This window comes from Malus domestica, chromosome 16 (assembly GCF_042453785.1).
Source record: "Malus domestica chromosome 16, GDT2T_hap1".
Classification (NCBI taxonomy): Eukaryota; Viridiplantae; Streptophyta; class Magnoliopsida; order Rosales; family Rosaceae; genus Malus; species Malus domestica.
Genome location: NC_091676.1, coordinates 6,872,988 through 6,891,194, shown reverse-complemented (window position 1 = coordinate 6,891,194; position 18,207 = coordinate 6,872,988). Strand labels below are relative to the sequence as shown.

Genomic DNA, 18,207 nt, shown 5'->3' with positions numbered 1-18,207 from the left:
AAAACATTATCTGTCACATCCCCGGCTCAACTCCGTCGTAGCACGATATTGTCCGTTTTGGGTCCCGACCACGCCCTCACGGTTTTGTTTTTGGGAACTCACACGAGAACTTCTCATTTGATCACCCATCATGGAATTGCTCTCGTGCGAACTCACTTAACTTCGGAGTTCCGATGAAACCCGGGATGTGGTGCGAGTGTGCTGACGAAGACGTCGGGCTCTTAAAGGGGGGTGGATTGTGACATCTCAAATCGTCTAGGGAAGTGAATCCTCTATGCCTTATATGTACTGGGAAGTTCTCGTATGAGTTTCCAGAAACAAAACCGTGAGAGCATGGTCGGTGCCCAAAGCGGACAATATCGTGATACGGTAGAGTCGAGCTCAGGATGTGACATTATCTAACTTAACAGATTATGTAGATTATGCACAATATCTAGCTAACTCTATCTTTAAAAGAAAATCTACGGTAAATATGGTAAAATGTGGTAAAATGACTGAAAATACTTTTAATTAAAGTGCTTTTGTGATTTTAAAAGCACTATAAGAGCATTTTAGAGGAAGCATTAGTTATATGTTTCTTGCATAAAACACTTCAAATGTTTTTTCATGATTCACTTGCATTTTTACTAAAGATTTCAAAATCGGTTTATCAAAAATGATTTCAGTCATTTTAAATGCACTTATAAGCACAATAGCTACAACCTCTTGTCACGGAAGAGTCTTTGTAATTGACTTTTTAATTGAAATTTATAGTGGCTATCCACATAAGATAAGAATATAATAGCATTTTGTTTCCACCTTTGTCTTTCCCTCCAATGGTATTCATAATTATTAATTAGAGAATTTTTTTTAAACCAATTCAAAAGATAATAATTGAAGGGAGTCAGCATTCTTTCGGAGATACGCTTGACAAAGGCAATTTCTAAATTTTCTATCAGGCTGCCTGAATCGTTGACTATTCATGGATTGACGTACATCGGACGGTACATAGGATTCAATGAAGCGTGGGAAGCAATCACGGACCATCCCTTTGATTGACTTTGAAATTTGACCCGGCCCGATAATAAGGGCTCTATGTCCCACGGCTACCCCGCAATTAACGTTGAGGGGGCAGGCGGCCGGTCCGGAAGGGGCCCACTTCATCTCCACCATCTCCGTGCTTACACGTGGTACCATGATACTATGTAGGTGGGACCAACAATGTCATGTTCCCAAATACTGTGCTAGAATCCAGGTCACGCTTGGATCGACATGTCGTATAAACATGTACACATGTCATCAAAGTTTGCCCACTTGATACTTCCAACTGACGTTTTGGTTTGATACCTTTTTTTTTTTTTGAAACCAAAAAAGAAATTAATCGGTAGTTTTGTCACGACAGCCTATCATTTCAAAAGATCAGAAATCAAGTAATATTACTTATGCGGATATAAACAAATTAATGTGAGAAATACACTGCCATGCTTGCTTGCAAAGTAGATAAATTGTAATGGGTCAATAACAATGTTGTGAGAAAAGTCTCATTCTTTGAAATTGAGATAAGGAAAGGGGGAATTTGAGTGGCCACCTATATGATTGTGACATCATTGCCATACATCCTTTCTCATAATTTATTTGAGGTTGTTCTAGGAATGAAATTAGTACACTGGAAAAAAGTGTTAAACTAATCACAAGATCGTTAATAGGAAACACGATGGTAAGGCTACACTTAGACATAGTTGAGTCATAAGCTGCACGAACAAAAAATCGTGTTACGGTTTCATGTACTTGTGTTCGGAGGTAGATTGTCTGCATTTCTGTTTGGATGTCCTCCTTATCCCCTCCTATTTGTGCGGTCACGGTTAAGCCACATCAAAATTTTATATTAATTTATTTTATAGATATTGTTTATACCATATTTAGGGCCTCGTATATTTGGGCCTTGGGCCTTGTATTTGGGCCTCACACTAAAGCCCATACTTTGTAAAAGAGGAGGAGCCCCTTATTCTATAAAAGGGGACTCCTACCCTCATTCTAGGAGAGGCCTCACTCTCACTCTCAGAGGCCATTTCTGAAGCCTCTCACCCCCTCTCAAAGCTCCTCACATCCCCTAAGCTCTCTCTCCCTCTTCAACAGAGAAATATAATAAAATCAGTGTGGACGTAGCCCAAACCTTGGGGTGAACCACGATAACTCTTGTGTCATTTACATTTCATGCAGATTCACGGTCGGATTTACGTTGTACCAAGACCATCCGGTTTTGTGCATCAACATTTGGCGCCGTCTGTGGGAATCGACACGAAAAGTTACATCGGTTCTCTTTCAATCTTTCATCACACCACCGTGAAACCTTCACAATCTTCCCCGTGTATCTGCAAAAAGAACCCAGAAAAAACCCATCAAACCATCATCTCATTTTCATCAGATCTCTGCGTCTCTCCGTGAGTGCACCGACACTCTCCCGTTTTTCCCAACAAAAATCACAACTCTCCATCAGATCATTCTCTCTATCTCTCTGAGATACAAAAAAAAGAAAAAAAAAAAGAAAAGCCAATCCCATCTCTTCATCTCTTTGCTGCACGGTCTCAGCTTCTCCCTCCGTCTCTCTTAGACGTTCCCTCCACCTTCGAGCCTGCTGACTCGTTAACCCGGCCCAACTCGCCCGATGATCCGGATCTGACACCTCTCCAGCTTCAACACCCATCACGCCTCAGCAGATCCAAACCAAAAGATTCAGGCTTCAGCAGCTGCGAGCCCAGACATATACCCAGGCCCGCACCCACCTCCCGGAGCCCATTAACAAGGACCATCATCTCCGTCCTCTCTCGGATTCGCCACCACGAACCCCACACATGTGCTCCTCGTCATCTTCTCCACACCATCTCCTCTCCAAGATCTGCGCTTCAGCTCTCCGCCGCAAACACCAGCCGCCATGATGCTCCAGTACCAGCTTTGAGCGCAGAAATTGTAGTAGACGGAGATGATCAGCAAGCACAAGCCAAAATCCCGAAACCAGATTGCAGCAATGACGATCCGTGACACATGCGAGGAATCTTTTGTCCTCGAAAATAACGACGAGGTGGAGGACAAAAGCTTTTGTCGCTCGGCTCTGTTACAGAATCAAAGCTTTCCCAATTCAAGACCCTCTCTTTCTCTCTCCGATGGCTCCGAAGAAACTTGTAGAAAACCTGCCAGCCGCCGTGGTGGAGGACTCCGACAATGAAACCGTAGGTGAAGAGGAAGAAGAAGAGGATGAAGAAAAACCCTTTGCGGCAGTCACGAAGTCAAATCCCCAATTGGGTTCTGCCTCTGAAGACGATTCCAGATCCAGGTCAGAGACAGAGTCCAACAACCAGCTCACCTCCAGCTTCAACCTCAACATCATTGCTCGAATCCCTAACTAAAGGTTCAGTCATTTAGCATCTAAAAGCGTCACATTCCAAGCCAACTAATACCCAGATTCTCAAATTCTCAAACTTTCAACCTAATGGCAAGACTTGGTCTGATTTCTGTCCTCCTTGCTGGGTTCCTTCTGTTTTCTACAATGGCTGCCAAGAAATCTGATGATTTGGGCAGGGATACAGAACACTTTGCTTCCACTGCGGCAGAGCCGTCGTCGGATAGTGAGAGCATGGAATAAGTCGCAGCGACGGAAGCTCCATCTTTCCGACGTTTGGGACCTGTTGGAAAGGGTGGAAACACTGGAGAAGGTGAAAGGAAAGCTAATAATTCGGTGGCTAGTGGTGGTATTATTATTGCCAGGCTTGTCACTACCATTTCTGCAGCTGTCTTCCTCTACATCAGGGTCACCAGAAGAAGGGGTGGAGTTATGCTCACATTCATAAGAGACAGAGACAGAGAGAAAGGCAGTGGGAACATAATAGAAAAAGAAAAAGAAAAAGATCATGATGTTACTAAAGAATAGAAAAAGAAAAAGAAAAAGGGAGACTAAAATTGGTATGCTTTTACTTTTGCCCGGCGATGCTTTCCATTAATTCTCTATGATTAAATGGATCAGGTGCATGCAAGCACATATAGGTTGATGACCTCCAAAGAAAGTGGTCGCGGAGCTTATGAGTGATGACCTCCAAAGATGCTTTTTACAAATGGACAGCAGAGACAGAGACAGAGAGGAAGGTGCAGTGGAAAGCAAAAGCAAAGCAAAGTAAAAGAGCAAAGCAGAAAGCATGGCTACCCTTTCAACATGAGATTTGCGGTGGAAAAGAGCAAAGCAGAAAATATGGCTACCCACTGAGATAATTACAAAAGAAAAGTAGAAAAGAAAGAGAAAAACAAAAGTAAGGAATAAACATTCTACCAGAATGATGTAATTTATTATCTTTCGGAGACATATGTATAAACCCCATCCGAGGGTAATATGTATAAACCCCATCAGAGGGTAAAAAAAAAAAAAAAAAAAAAAAAAAAAAAAAAAAAAAAAACGACAAGCCCAAAATAAATGGGTTGGACTGGAATGTTGTGGAGGGCGAAGGCCCATAAGCCCAAAATCGCTCCAACCAGGCGATCAAAAGTACGCCCAGTATTCCAAATTATACTTGAGCACTACTCATGTCATTTATACATAAACATTCATGAGCATCACTCATGACAATCATACATAAACATTCATGAGCATCACTCATGTCAACATTCATGAGCATCACTCATGTCAACATCCATGAGCATCACTCATGTCAATCACAATAAACATCCATAAGCATCACTCATGTCAACATCCATGAGCATCACTCATGTCAATCAACATACACATGCATGAGCATCACTCATGTCAAATCAGCTTCAAAGACTTCATTTACAGAACTCTAGCTTCAAAAGCTTCATTTACAAGAGCTCTAGCTTCAAAGCTTCACTTGCAAAGCTTCACTTACAAAGCTTCAGTGCAAGGTATACAAATACCACATCTGAACAACCGTCACTTCGGCCCATACATGGATTCAATTTGAAGTCTCCAGCCAACAGACTCTATTGACCGAAGACTTGGGGGACTACATTATGTACCATATATTGGGCCTCAACTGGGCCTCATAAAAAATACTTGGGAGACTCTAGCCCATCACTTATGTATTAAGGAGCGAGCCCTTATTCTATAAAAGGGACTCCTTCACTTTTAGAAAGCACTCATGAAAAATACTTGGGGGACTCTAGCCCATTATTTATGTATTAAGGAGCGAACCCTTATTCTATAAAAGGGACTCCCTCACCTTCAAACGCCACAAGCCGAGCCAACCAAGGCAACACAAGCTACAAGCAAAGCGGCCTCGCAGCATGTGCTACTTCTAGTTGAGCATCATTTCAGATTGGGCACCGCCTCATATTAAGCATTAGTTCTAGACGACATCTAGTTACTTCGGCCCACACATGGACTGAATTTCAAGTCTCCAGCCAAAAGACTCTCTTGACTGAAGACTTGGGGGACTACTGTTTATACCATATTTAGGGCCTCGTATATTTGGGCCTTGGGCCTTGTATTTGGGCCTCACACTAAAGCCCATACTTTGTAAAAGAGGAGGAGCCCCTTATTCTATAAAAGGGGACTCCTACCCTCATTCTAGGAGAGGCCTCACTCTCACTCTCAGAGGCCATTTCTGAAGCCTCTCACCCCCTCTCAAAGCTCCTCACATCCCCTAAGCTCTCTCTCCCTCTTCAACAGAGAAATATAATAAAATCAGTGTGGACGTAGCCCAAACCTTGGGGTGAACCACGATAACTCTTGTGTCATTTACATTTCATGCAGATTCACGGTCGGATTTACGTTGTACCAAGACCATCCGGTTTTGTGCATCAACAGATATAATAAGACAAAAGGTAATAAAAATATAAAATGTTGACGTGACTTAATCGTGACTGCACAAATAGAAGAAGATGAAAAAAAAAAAAAAGCACCCAAATAGAAGGACAAACAATCTGCCTCCCTTGTGTTTTGTCTCTCTCATACTTAAAGTAAGTGGCATATTCCAACTATTATTACTTCTCTTTGTGTAAAAGAAAAAGCAATAAAAAAAGCAACAAATCAAATCTGCCAAACCCAAGCTCTGGGAATGGCTTTGACGTGTTAAGATGTTGGGCAGGTGTGCATTAGTGTGGGGGTCTGGTCTAGTGTTTTTTTTTCAACTATTGTTTGGTAAATGTTTACATCTTTTGTCATAAACAAGTCCTGTGTATTCAATTAGGATGTTGAAATTTTTTATTTTTAATTTTTACAAAGGATAATACTATTTACACATCATTTTTAACTTTGGCGGTCGGATCCAATGCATTACAAATGATTAATGAACCAAAACTAATAAGGGTGACTGAAAAGTAAAAAATGATGTGTGAATAGCACTACCTTTTACAAATTCCGGGGGGGGGGGTACCAAATTAGAATTTTAAGTGATTATCTAAAAATTTATGTGTATTCAATCAGGATTTTAAATGAGTTAATAACCTTTTAAGTATGTGTATTCAATTAGAAATTAATTTTAAAGGATTTTAAAAATATGTGAATTATTGAAGAGATTTCATAATTTATTTTAAGCATTATTAAATCTCACATCTCCCTTGAGAATTTGAGGGAATTCACTCAAAGTTTTACATAGAATTTTTAAAAGGCTAAATCGCAAAAATGGTCCCTGAGATTTGCATGACTCCTCATTTTGGTCCCTGAGATTTCAAATCAATAGAAGCGGTCCATGAGATTGTCCACCATCCATCATTTTCGTCCTTCCGTTAAGTGTCCCGGAGCTCTTGGCCGGAAGTTTGGGCAATTTTCAAAGCTTCGTAACTCAATTGTTTCTTAACCAAATTCGACCCATAATATATCAAAATGAAGATAGGAAAATGTAGAATAAGATTATACCTATTTGGAAGTCCAATGGTTGCAGGAGATGGTCATAAAATAGCCTCCAAGTTGACTGGTCCGAGGAAAAATTTGAAAACTCGTCGAAAACTGGGTAAATTTTAAATATTCATAACTTCTTCAATACTCAACGAAATCAAGTGATTCAAAAATGAAAAATCATACTTCTCAATGAGATGAAGAGAATGATACCTTTTTTTTTATGGCTAACTCATCGTGGTTTGGTCGAAAAACGCCTCGAAAGTGGCTAACTTAAGACCAAGACAGCCACTTTTGAGCCGCTTTTCGGCCAAACTATGATGATTTAGCCACTAAAAAAGATACCATTCTCTTTGTCTCATCGAGAAGTATAATTTTCGTTTTTGAATCACTTGATTTCATTGAGTATTGAAAAAGTTATGAAGGTTTAAAGTTTACCCAGTTTCCAGCGAGTTTTCCAGTTTTCCCTTGAACCAGTCAACTTTAAGTCTATTTTCCGGCTATCTCTGGCAACCATTGGGCTTCCAAATAGGTATAATCTTATTTTACACTTTCCTATCTTCATTTTGATATATTATGGGTCAAATTTGGTTAAAAACGATTGAGTTACGAAGCTTTGAAAATTGCCCAAACTTTCAGCTAAAAGCTCCGGGACACTTAACGGAGTTTTTAACGGAAAGACAAAAATAATGGATGGTGGACAATCTCAGGGACCACTTCTATTGATTTGAAATCTCAGGGACCAAAGTGATGTGTTATACAAATCTCAGAGACCATTTTCACGATTTAGCCTTTTTAAAAATCAATTAAACCCTATCAAAATCGATGGATTTATAAATCTATTAAAATTCTTCAAAATTCTAATTGAATTGACCCTCCGTAGACTACTCTATCCCTTTTTACCTTTTTATTATTTTTTTAATTCTCCTGGTTTTGGTCAGAATTTAATTTTGTAAAAGCCCAAAAGGCACAGAACAAAACAGGGCCCAAACACATTAAATCTAATCAATCATTAAAACATGAAATCTTAAACTATTCAATCCTTAAAACTTGCATCCAAACCTGAACCATATGACCAAAACTTTCATTATAATATATGCGTAACTCCACCTAAAGGACTGCATAATAATAATGGGCAAATTCGATTTCGAAATGACATTATCTGTCATATAACATGAAATCATGTCTGTTATTTCATCCAGACGACTGATCCATATATGCATGCTGCTTTCCATAGCACGTTTGACCATTTTCAAAAGAAATACTAAATTAAAAGTGATGGCTTATGTCATTTTAATTGAGCACTCTCGATTAAAATGCTCAGTTGATATATAATTGCATGAATTATTTCTTGATTTTTCTATGTGATTTAAAATAGCAATTAGACCCTAAGTTTTCCAACAGGTTCTCCTACAGCAACTTGCAAAGATTTTCCAAGTTCATTCAGTTCGATCACGCGCTGCTGGTTTTTCAGCAAGATGTCTTACAGCTTCAACCAAATCTACCAGTATATCAGAAACATTGCATGGTCTTCCTGAAAGCATCCTTGAGTTGCTGAAGGTTATCCTTCATATGATCGCCTTGCACCCGTATACTTCATCAATTTCATAAGAAATCTACATAAGCATATTATTCCAGAAAGCTAGCTATAGAGAAAGCTGTGCAGGTACCATAGCTATATGTTAGATTCTTTAACTGCAAGTCTGCAAGTAACAGGAAGTCGCTTTCTCTCTTTCCAAAAGCTCAATGATAGCGCTCGTGGACCACCATTATTTCCTCAGTGCTTCTTGCTCACCTTTGATGTATATGTTGTGTGCGCGCGTGAGCAACTGTAATTGCCCTACTGAACATAAGTCGTGATAAATGAAGCTTCAGTAATCAATCAAACTGACTCTTGAGAAAGGTAACAATCGATTCATTTAATCTGTTGCTTTGTCTTAATTGTATCACAGAAATGTTATTCTTTCCATTTCACCAAATTTTCTATATACAGACTGTAAATCTCCCCGCCCGCCATAATCCCTTAGAGCTCGTTTAATAACCATTTCAGCTTCTTCGAGAGTGGTGGAGACTCTGAGTTGGAGCAAAGCAGATTCCTCTCATCTTTCTGCAGCTGCCACCCAGGATTCCTGCTATCTACTCACTTCCCCACACACAACTCACTCCCTACCGTTCAATCCTGGAGTAAAAAAAGATGTAGTAAAACAGTAGAAATTTTAATTAAAACACGTAAACCATGTGGAAACATAATTACCGACATCGTTAATCCAAAATATTTAATATTTAATCTAAATTAGTCTCCCTTACCCCACCCATATGCCCTCCCTAACATTAACCTGTTGGAGTTGTTTATTTTTCTGGTACGGTGTCACTGAACTTCGTACGTGATGGAAAAGGTGCTCGTTTGCTTTTTTCCATGCATGAAAAAGATATATTTTATTGAGATCGAACTTATCCTCCATACCCAAACCACTTCCAAGACGAAATAAAGTAGGTTTTGTTATAAACAGAAAGCCAGTAAAAGATAGGAAAAAAGCTCGCATAGTTTACATGAAACGTAAGCATTTTACGTTTTAAGTTTAGTGCAGAGTAGACCTGTAAATGGGTCGGGTTTATTGGGTTTGGGTCGGGTTCAACCCGACCCGTTAAGCTAACGGGTCACCCGTTTCACCCGTTAACAATTATTATTATTTTTTTTTTTCATAAAGTTTATTTTTTGTTATTAAGACTTTACTAAAATTACTAAAATATCCTCAACTAACGGGTGCTAACGGGTGTTAACGGGTCCTAACGGGTCTAACAGGTTGATCCAAAGTGACCCGTTATTTAACGGGTTCACCCGTTAGCGACCCGACCCGTTAAGCATCTACCCAAATACAAATATTAACGGGTTGGGTCGGGTCGGGTTAACGGGTTGGGTCCAAAATGCCAGGCCTAGTGCAGAGTATCGCTTGTACTATCATAATATAAACTGTTTACTCTCGGGCTCGCTTCTCTCTTCCTCTAAGTCTGCCAGTTTGGGTTGGATGCCATGCTGTAAGAAAACCTGCGAAATTCTTTCCGGGAGGATCTTAGCTAATCGAACGCATTCCTCTTTCGTTCGTTAAATCAATTGGTTTTCTTACATTTCGTTGAGTTACCATGCACGATTCAATTGGAATTCCGGCCTGCTTCACAGCCGGCACTCCAAGGCCGGCCGACGATCCAACCCCAACCGGCGTGATCAGGTCGGGGCAGAGCGTGTTCATGTCAGTGTACAGCACAAAGATAGCCGGCCGGTGCCGGCTGATCACCGTCACCTGGTGCAAGAATCTGTTACTCCACGGCCTCTCTGTTTCGGTGCAAGGCCAGAACAGAGACGAAGAGTACCGGTGCAAAGTTGAGCTCAAGCCGTGGTACTTCTGGCGCAAGCAAGGCTCCAAGCAATTCACGGTGGACGGCATCACCGTGGACGTCGTCTGGGACCTCAAGGCCGCCAAATTCAACGGCGAAACGGAGCCACAATCGGACTACTACGTCGCCATTGTCTGCGAAGAGGAGGTGGTTTTGCTCGTTGGCGATCAGAAAAAAGACGCATTCAGAAAAACTGGCTGCCGGCCGTCGCTCATAGAGCCGATTCTGGTTTCGAGGAGGGAGCATTTGTTCGGGAAGAGGAAGTTTTCAACACGAATCAAGTTTCACGAGAAGGAGAATTTCCATGAGATTTTGATCGAGTGCAGCAACGGCTCAGATGGGTCTGATCCGGAGTTGGAGATAAAGATTGATGGGATCCAAGCCGTTCGTGTGAAGCGGCTTCACTGGAAGTTCAGAGGCAATGATTGTGTTGATGTGAACAGAAACAGAGTTGAAGTTTTCTGGGATGTTCATGATTGGCTGTTTTGCTCCGGTCCGAGGCACGGAATGTTTATATTTAAGCCGGTGTCGGCGGAGCATACGGCTGAGCCCCCGTCGCTTTCGGCCGTTGACCAATCTTTGACCGAAAAGGTAGGTTCTGGTGTGGTAGTCGAGCATGATAACGCGGGTGGGGCATCCTCTGTGTTTTCTTTATTTGTCTATGCGTGGAGGGTGGAATGAGGTGATTAGCGGCATGATTGGATTAAGTTAATCAAAGTGATTAAGGATAAATGTGGGTGATTAAGGGTCCACGTTGATGCAGATTAAGAGTGAGATTTCGAGATATGATGTGAATTATGAAGAGGTGGGGCCAAGTGGTTTGGGAGTTTTTGCTACAGCTGGAATTGAGTAACATGGAACATGGTTGGACAAGGACACATTGGATCACTGTCCCATAATCCTCCAAGTCCTATTTATCCAATTACCTATTTATGACGTATATTTGGATCATATATTTGTTTTTCTTTTTGTACTTAGTTTTATTATTGGTTTTTTAGTATAATTTTTTCTGATGGTTTGTGTGAGAGTCAAATTCGTTTGTACGACAGTCGAATTTGATTATGAGATAACTGTGTTTGTATCACTTAAATTTCATGGTCAAGCGCTAGTCGAACGTTAGGCAGATACTTAGTGCCGAGGCGTCTAAGTGGAATAGATGCAATTTTTTTAATTTTAGTTAAATTTACTATAAAGTACCTCTTTCTTTAGAGTAAATAATATCGTTTGTTAAAAAAATACGTATTTATATTAATTGTATTGGGTTATAAAAATTGTAAAATAGAATGACAAATAAATTATAAAGTACTATAACATATTAAAAACATTGAGAACAAATATATAATTAGTGTACATCTAAATATTTAACAAGTTACTTACAATTTATTAAAAGTAAAATAAAAATAAAATGATCTATTTTCTATCTTTATAAGAGTCGCAATCTAAACGGTACATTTATCCACAACCTTCGGATATAAAGTAATATTCGTATCCAAGGATCTGACCGTTCAATCTGCTGAAAAGTGCAAGTACCAAAGTGAAAACAAGAAACATATAAAAATCTAGGGTTGGCCCACAACAGCATGCAAACCTCTAAAACGACAGGAACATAAATCCTCGAGGGCGTGGATGATGATGGGCCTCTTTGGTGGCCCATCCACTTTTGTTTGATATTCCTCTTTGGCAAAAAAACAAGCCCAATAATACATTCCAAGTGAAAAGTCTGTTTGGGTAAAAGCAAAAGGAAAAAAACACCCACAGAACACAAGTGCGAGTTTAGTGATTCAGCGGTCCCTTCTAACCGCAACGACAGGCCGTTTTCAAAGGGTTTGGTGGGTCCGAAAAGGAGCCGTTCACAATTTGTTGGAATATCCACTTGTTGGCTGCCTCCGTGAAGTGGGTCCCGTCCCAGTTGATCCGAACCGTTGGATCATCGCATGATTTGGCTATCAACGTCTCCGTGCCGTTGATCATTTTCTTGGCCCCGCACTTTGCGTACCGGTCGAAGTTATATTTACCACCGTGACCGCAACACGCGATGAGGGGATTCTCAAAACCTACATATTCAAAATTGTGAATTTTTTTTACTAAGCATCAGTGTATAAAATACATTACTCAGCTGGACGGCCAAATTTTATATGAAATCAAATGGCAATGTGAGTAATACATTGATGCATCACGGAACTTCTGATTCCAATCACATAAACGAAGTGAGGCGTTACCATATTTTTTGGCTTGGGTGATGAGGGTGTACTTTACTGAGTAGACATCCACATAGGTGATTGCAGCCAACGGAAGATCTTTCTTGAGTTGAACCACAGCTTCCTTTAATCTTTGATTGAAAAATTTGGCCACCTCATCGATCTGATCTGCACACCCATATTTATTTATTTGGGCCGGATCAGTGACGAACCGGACCAAAACATAAGGGAGGCAGCCCAATGGGCCTGTGTTATGTATCCAAAACGATCTTCCTCCTTGATCATATACACTCTGTAAAAAGAATAATGTCAAATTGTAAGTAGAGTTAACATCAGCCGTTCACGGTGAACCATTTCTAATCATTGATAGATTGCAGGTCTCATATGCATTTACTATCAACTCATCTTGTGCGCGTGAGCTACTGACGGTGAGAATATAAAGAAAACATGAAATGAAAACAAAAGGAAGATCAACCTTGATGGCATTTGAGAGCTGGGTGAGTACATATGGAAGATATGCCTTGACTTGTTCTGCGGTCCAATTGAGTTTGTAGCCAGCAGTGATATCATTTTGGCCGATGTCAAAGGTATATAGGGCTTGAGAAAAGTACTCTTCCTTCGGCAGCGATTTCTCGAATAATTCGCCTATGTCAAAGGTAGATATTCTATATAGTACGTTAAATATGTATTGCTGAATTTAACGGTCAGACGAAGGCTCGAGAAGTAAAAGGAATTCAAGGCTGGTAGAGGAGTAACCAACTTTTTGTGCGATAAATTTGGGATCGTGTGCGGAAGTCGGAGAATTGAAGAAGCTGCACGTCTAATGAGATGGGACTCGCCCCACCTTGGGAAATGGTTGTGTTTGGAGGTATAACGGTTGATCCAGCTGTGGCAAAATTGGCTCCATGGCTGAAGTTTGATCCCATCGAGTCAAGAAATGCACTCAGATGAGGCAACCCCAAGCTTTCCGCTTTCAAACAACAACAGCAAGAAAATAACATCTTAATTAGTATAATTTGGACATGTAAATAAAACTGAATTCATGTGTCGGGTCACAAGTACAGCGGTGTCTTGATTGTGTTATTAGTAAGACACATTCTACATATAAGATCTTTTTGTATTTTATCTTGTTTGATCTCGCACGGTCTCCCCCTATTGTATAAGTTATCCTCGTAAATTGTCAAGCAACAAGGAGACCCAAACCCAAAAATTGTCACGCAACAACAAGACCTAAACCCAAAGAATTTGGGTTTTGACCCAATGGGGGAGCCACCTCTTTTTTAAAAAAAGGCATAGCACATTGATGTGATGGCCAAAAGTTCGGCTCCTCATGTCCAACGTCCAGATCAAAATTCTATTTTTAGGGTAATTTTTGAAATTGATCTAATGATCCAGATTTTTTTTTTCAAATCCGAGGATAAACACATCTAATAGCCAAAATTTAAATCCAAAACGGTCAAAATAAGAAAATGAATTTTAAAAAAAACACAAAATTTTAATGTATATTGAAGTTTGGCTGGTTGGTATGATTTGTTCGGTTTTAAAAATTTTGTTGGAATATAATTTTTTTTCTAGGTTAAAACATTCGTAAAACTAAATTAAGATAGCTAACTCAAAGTTACCAAAAAAAAAAAAAACTTATTGAAAAAAAATTAAGGTTAAAACCATTCTACAGTAATTAAAACATTTTAGGTCATAAAATTTAAATTTGAATGGTTGGTGACATTCACTATCCAAAGATCTAATTGAGACAATTGAGATCGATGCATGTGACATTTTCACATTAATTATTATAGTCCTCAAGTGAAACAAACATTATAGCAAAGGAAAACGGAGAGATTAAAGTTTCCGATTGAGAATCTAATCATAACATCATAGCTGGCAAACAGAAAGAAGTTGCAGAAGCAGTACCTATGAAATCGATTACAAGACGGCCGTCGGAGAAACGGCCGGACGGGACGTGAAAGTAGGTCTCTCCGTTGGGGTAAGGGGCTTGTCCGAATGCTGCAGATAAACCCCCGGTGTCCGAGTTCGAATCTCCGAAATTGAATATGGCCGGAAAAGAGCATGGCCCTGTGCAAATGCCGGGACTCGGAAGCAGTGTTGCCCAAATTACAAGGCCGAAGAGAACATGATGTTTTAAGAAAACAAATTCCATGTGTTGAGTGCATAGAGAGAGACTCAAGGGGAGAAGTGTAGACAAGTAGACGGCCTTGTTTTTATAGAGAGACGACGAAAGAGGGTCTTTCTTTATCTTTTCCTTGCTAACCGCATTGACCACTTTGATAGCATGGTCTTGGAAAAAATAATTTAAAAAGAAAGATAGTACTTGCATGTATATGAGTTCATTTGTTTGATAGATATTGATGATTAAACGATTTTAATTTCATTGATCTTTTGTACTGGTGATCCTTAAATTATGACTAAGAAAATTGATGTTTTCAGTTATGATCAATGTCAAACGTGTACAAAGCGCGAGAGATAAGATATTTTACTTTAGGCATTAGCTGTTCAAATACCCCACCTACATTGAAGTTTATAAGATCGAAGTATGAACAATATTGGCTTGACAGTCGACACATTTGCTATTTAAAAGACTACAATTAGCTGCACTAGAGAAAACTAGATATTAATCCAAGTAGTACTACGAACCTCGACTACGAACGATTTGGGATCTCGAAGGAAAATCGTAGAACTGGTCGTATTGGACGTTCAAGGAGATTGGACTAATTCCAATTTGACGAAGAGTTGTGTTCGGGGGTCTTACGGTTGGGGATGACGTTGCAAAGTTGGTTCCATGAGTGAAGTTGCTGCCCATTGAATCAAGATATGCACTAAGAAATGGAAATCCGAGGCTTTTAGCTGAAAACAAAACATTCAATTGAGCGTTAAATATCAGATAATTTTTCTTGAGCAATTATTTAGAGGCGTTACTAATCCACGTGTTATAATGTAGATCGTTTTCGATCACATGCCATGGCGGAAACTAAAAATAAAATTAAAAAAACAGTAAAAAAGTCAATGAGCTGTATGTCCGTTGAGGTTAGAGTTTTAGGTAATAACTACCAGTCCAGTAGTCTACCATACTTCACAAGCTGAATGGATGAGAAGATGGCAAATGGAGTGTACCTATGAAATCAATCAATGACAAGGAGGCCATCGCAATAACGACCGGCCGGTGGTGAAAATAAGACTGACCATGAGGCGGACCCGCCTGGCCGAAAACTGCAGAGAAGCCACTGGTGTCGGAGTTTGAGTCACCGAAGTTGAAAATAGCCGGAAACTTGCATGAAGTCGAGGCCAAAACCAATGATACCGGTGCCAAGCTCGACGTGAGCGACACCAAAATTGTCACAACTAGTATTCTTGAGGAATGTGGTTCCATAGGGAATGCATATACACAGAGACTGAAGGAGAAAGCGGATGAAAAAATGAATTTAAAGACTTTGGAGAGACATTAGGTCACCACTTGGTCCTTAATCCAACCAAAAATGAAGATTAAATTAACAAAAGATTCTGATGACATTATTTTATTTGAATTTTAGAAAAAAAGATAGCATCAGATCTAAATTCTAATGAGGTTGCTGCTGCTTTCCATGGCAAGCAAATTTCAATGGAGTTGGTGGGTCTGAGAGTGAACCATCTACAATCTGATCGAAGACTCTCTTGTTAGCAGCCTCAGTGAAATGCACACCATCCCAATTCACCCAAAGTGATGGGTCTTGGCATGCCTTTCCCACTAACACATCTTTTCCATGAACCCTAATCTTTCCTCCACATCCAATGTGCTTGTTGAAGTTGTACTTCCCACCATGACCACAACATGCTCTTATCGGTTGCTTGAATCCTGCGACATTTTGTATTACATGTCAGCAAACCGTCGAAGAATACAAAACACCACATCATAAACTTGACAAAAGTGGATTCAATCTACGAAGGGCTCACCATGCTTTTGTGGTTGGCTAATGAGGGAGTACTTGGCTGAATAAACATCAACATAAGTGATTGCAGCCAATGGTAGTTCTTTTCTTAACTGAACCACAGCTTGTTTCAATCCCCGGTTGAAAAACCGAGCAAGTTTATTGTAAGGCGTGGCGCATCCGGCCTTGTCAAGCTGCGCGGCTGGGATTGGTAAGCGGTCCAATACGTAGGGAAGACAACCAATGGGGCCTGTATTGTGTATCCAAAAGTATCTACCTCCTTGATTGTATACAGACTGCGTGAGTACACATACAAAGCACATCACAACCAAATTAATGACTAATTAAATCCAAACTTAGGCACAGTTTGAATTGCTAATTACCTGAACAATGCTGTTAAACTGGTTTAGCACATCAGGAACATATGCCTTGACTTGGGTAATGGACATGTTCAAGAACAAACCGGATGTTAAATCATTCTGGCCAATATCAAATGTGTATAAAGCACGAGAGAAATCTTCTGCTTTAGGCATTAGCTGTTCAAAAACTCCACCTGCATTGCAACTGATCTTCTGGTTTAGCCTACATTGATACAAGTTTTCTCACCGAATAAACTGTGTAGATGTGCGTAAGGACACTGCTCGGTTTCCTTACGTGCAAATCATAGTTTGCCACATATGCTAAACGCACAAATGCAACTCGTTAAAATACAGAAAGAAAAGTATATGTACACATGTCAAATTGTGACCTCGACTACGAGCAGTTTGGGATCTTGGTTGAAAATCGTAAAACTCATTGTACTGAACGTCCAAGGATACGGGACTAAACCCGCTCTGGCGAATGGTTGTGTTTTGCGGCCTGATGGTTGAGCCCGCCGTGGCAAAGTTGGCTCCGTGAGTGAAGTTGCTTCCCACAGAATCAAAATATGCGCTCATATACGGTAATTCGAGGCTGTTAGCTGCAAACAGAGCATTCAATCAAAATATTATATTTTTATTATACAATTATATTCTACTTTAAACCGATGAATTTAAGCTCAACCATACAATATGATCAAAATTTTAATCAAACATCAAACTCAAAACAACTATAAACGTCAACGTCGTTCATGTGAGTCGACCAAGTACCGCTAAACTAGGCCCGTAGTACTAATATTACAGATTCAGTCCAATTACTAATTGTCAGATAATCTGATTTGGTTAGATTCTTTTCCTGTATAAAACCATGTGATTTCATGTAAGTTAAAACAGAGGCAGGTTGGCGTTTTTGGTAGCTTCCCACACTGACTCAATTATCTTACCCATATTTACACGTCACACTTTTTTTTAGAAGGTTAGGCAAAAATAGTTTTTCATCAATAATTTATGTTCGAATTACCCACCCTCTCCCAAAGAAAAAATGACGGTTACAGTGTTACACTCAAAAACCCCCCCGCACATCACGTTATCAAAGAATAATTGGATTGAAATTACAAAACCCTAACAACTTTGTTCGAACTTTAAACATATTTTAACATTAAAAAGGTAACACTAAAGTAAGCGCTACTTTTGCTGCAAGTCACATAAACGTACCGCTATTAAGTTCCTGAGTTGGGACATAATATTTTATTTCACTCTACAATCAACCTGAGCGTCGGTGGAATACTTCTATTCAAACGATCGACAAACAAGTACATGAAATGAATAATAAGAACTTTAATGAAAAGTTTTCGGTACTATTTATTTTAATGAAAAATTATATGTTTACATTAAAAAGTCAATCATGATACTATTCATTTTACCCTTTATTTTGTCTTTATCGTTAAAATTCAAAGTTTTCAAACTATTTTCATTAGTTTTTCTATGAATAATTGCACGACCAAAAAAAGAAATGAATAGTG

At 39.7% G+C, this 18,207-nt stretch overlaps 4 protein-coding genes across 4 annotated transcripts; 1 reads left to right on the top strand and 3 right to left on the bottom strand.

Annotated features, from left to right (window-relative positions):
- The first annotated feature begins 9,958 nt into the window (after window positions 1–9,958).
- LOC103403320 (uncharacterized) lies at window positions 9,959–11,063 on the top strand. The gene is made up of 2 exons (XM_008342134.1): window positions 9,959–10,801; window positions 10,974–11,063. The coding sequence occupies exons 1-2, from the start codon at window positions 9,959–9,961 to the stop codon at window positions 11,061–11,063; spliced, it is 933 nt and encodes a 310-aa protein (XP_008340356.1).
- A 770-nt stretch (window positions 11,064–11,833) lies between these two features.
- LOC103403056 (GDSL esterase/lipase At3g26430-like) lies at window positions 11,834–15,270 on the bottom strand. The gene is made up of 5 exons (XM_029096104.2): window positions 14,320–15,270; window positions 13,169–13,378; window positions 12,884–13,053; window positions 12,430–12,700; window positions 11,834–12,264 (listed from the first exon to the last, which is right to left on the bottom strand). The coding sequence occupies exons 1-5, from the start codon at window positions 14,741–14,743 to the stop codon at window positions 12,005–12,007; spliced, it is 1,335 nt and encodes a 444-aa protein (XP_028951937.2). The 5' UTR covers window positions 14,744–15,270; the 3' UTR covers window positions 11,834–12,004.
- Window positions 14,850–15,793, bottom strand: LOC139192972 (GDSL esterase/lipase At3g26430-like). The gene is made up of 3 exons (XM_070815916.1): window positions 15,538–15,793; window positions 15,061–15,270; window positions 14,850–14,932 (listed from the first exon to the last, which is right to left on the bottom strand). The coding sequence occupies exons 1-3, from the start codon at window positions 15,791–15,793 to the stop codon at window positions 14,850–14,852; spliced, it is 549 nt and encodes a 182-aa protein (XP_070672017.1).
- A 91-nt stretch (window positions 15,794–15,884) lies between these two features.
- On the bottom strand, window positions 15,885–17,449 carry LOC103403319 (GDSL esterase/lipase At3g26430-like). Its single transcript, XM_070815716.1, has 4 exons — window positions 17,077–17,449; window positions 16,712–16,881; window positions 16,354–16,624; window positions 15,885–16,255 (listed from the first exon to the last, which is right to left on the bottom strand). Exons 1-4 carry the CDS (start codon window positions 17,261–17,263, stop codon window positions 15,981–15,983), a joined length of 903 nt encoding a protein of 300 aa, XP_070671817.1. The 5' UTR covers window positions 17,264–17,449; the 3' UTR covers window positions 15,885–15,980.
- Window positions 17,450–18,207: the final 758 nt, after the last annotated feature.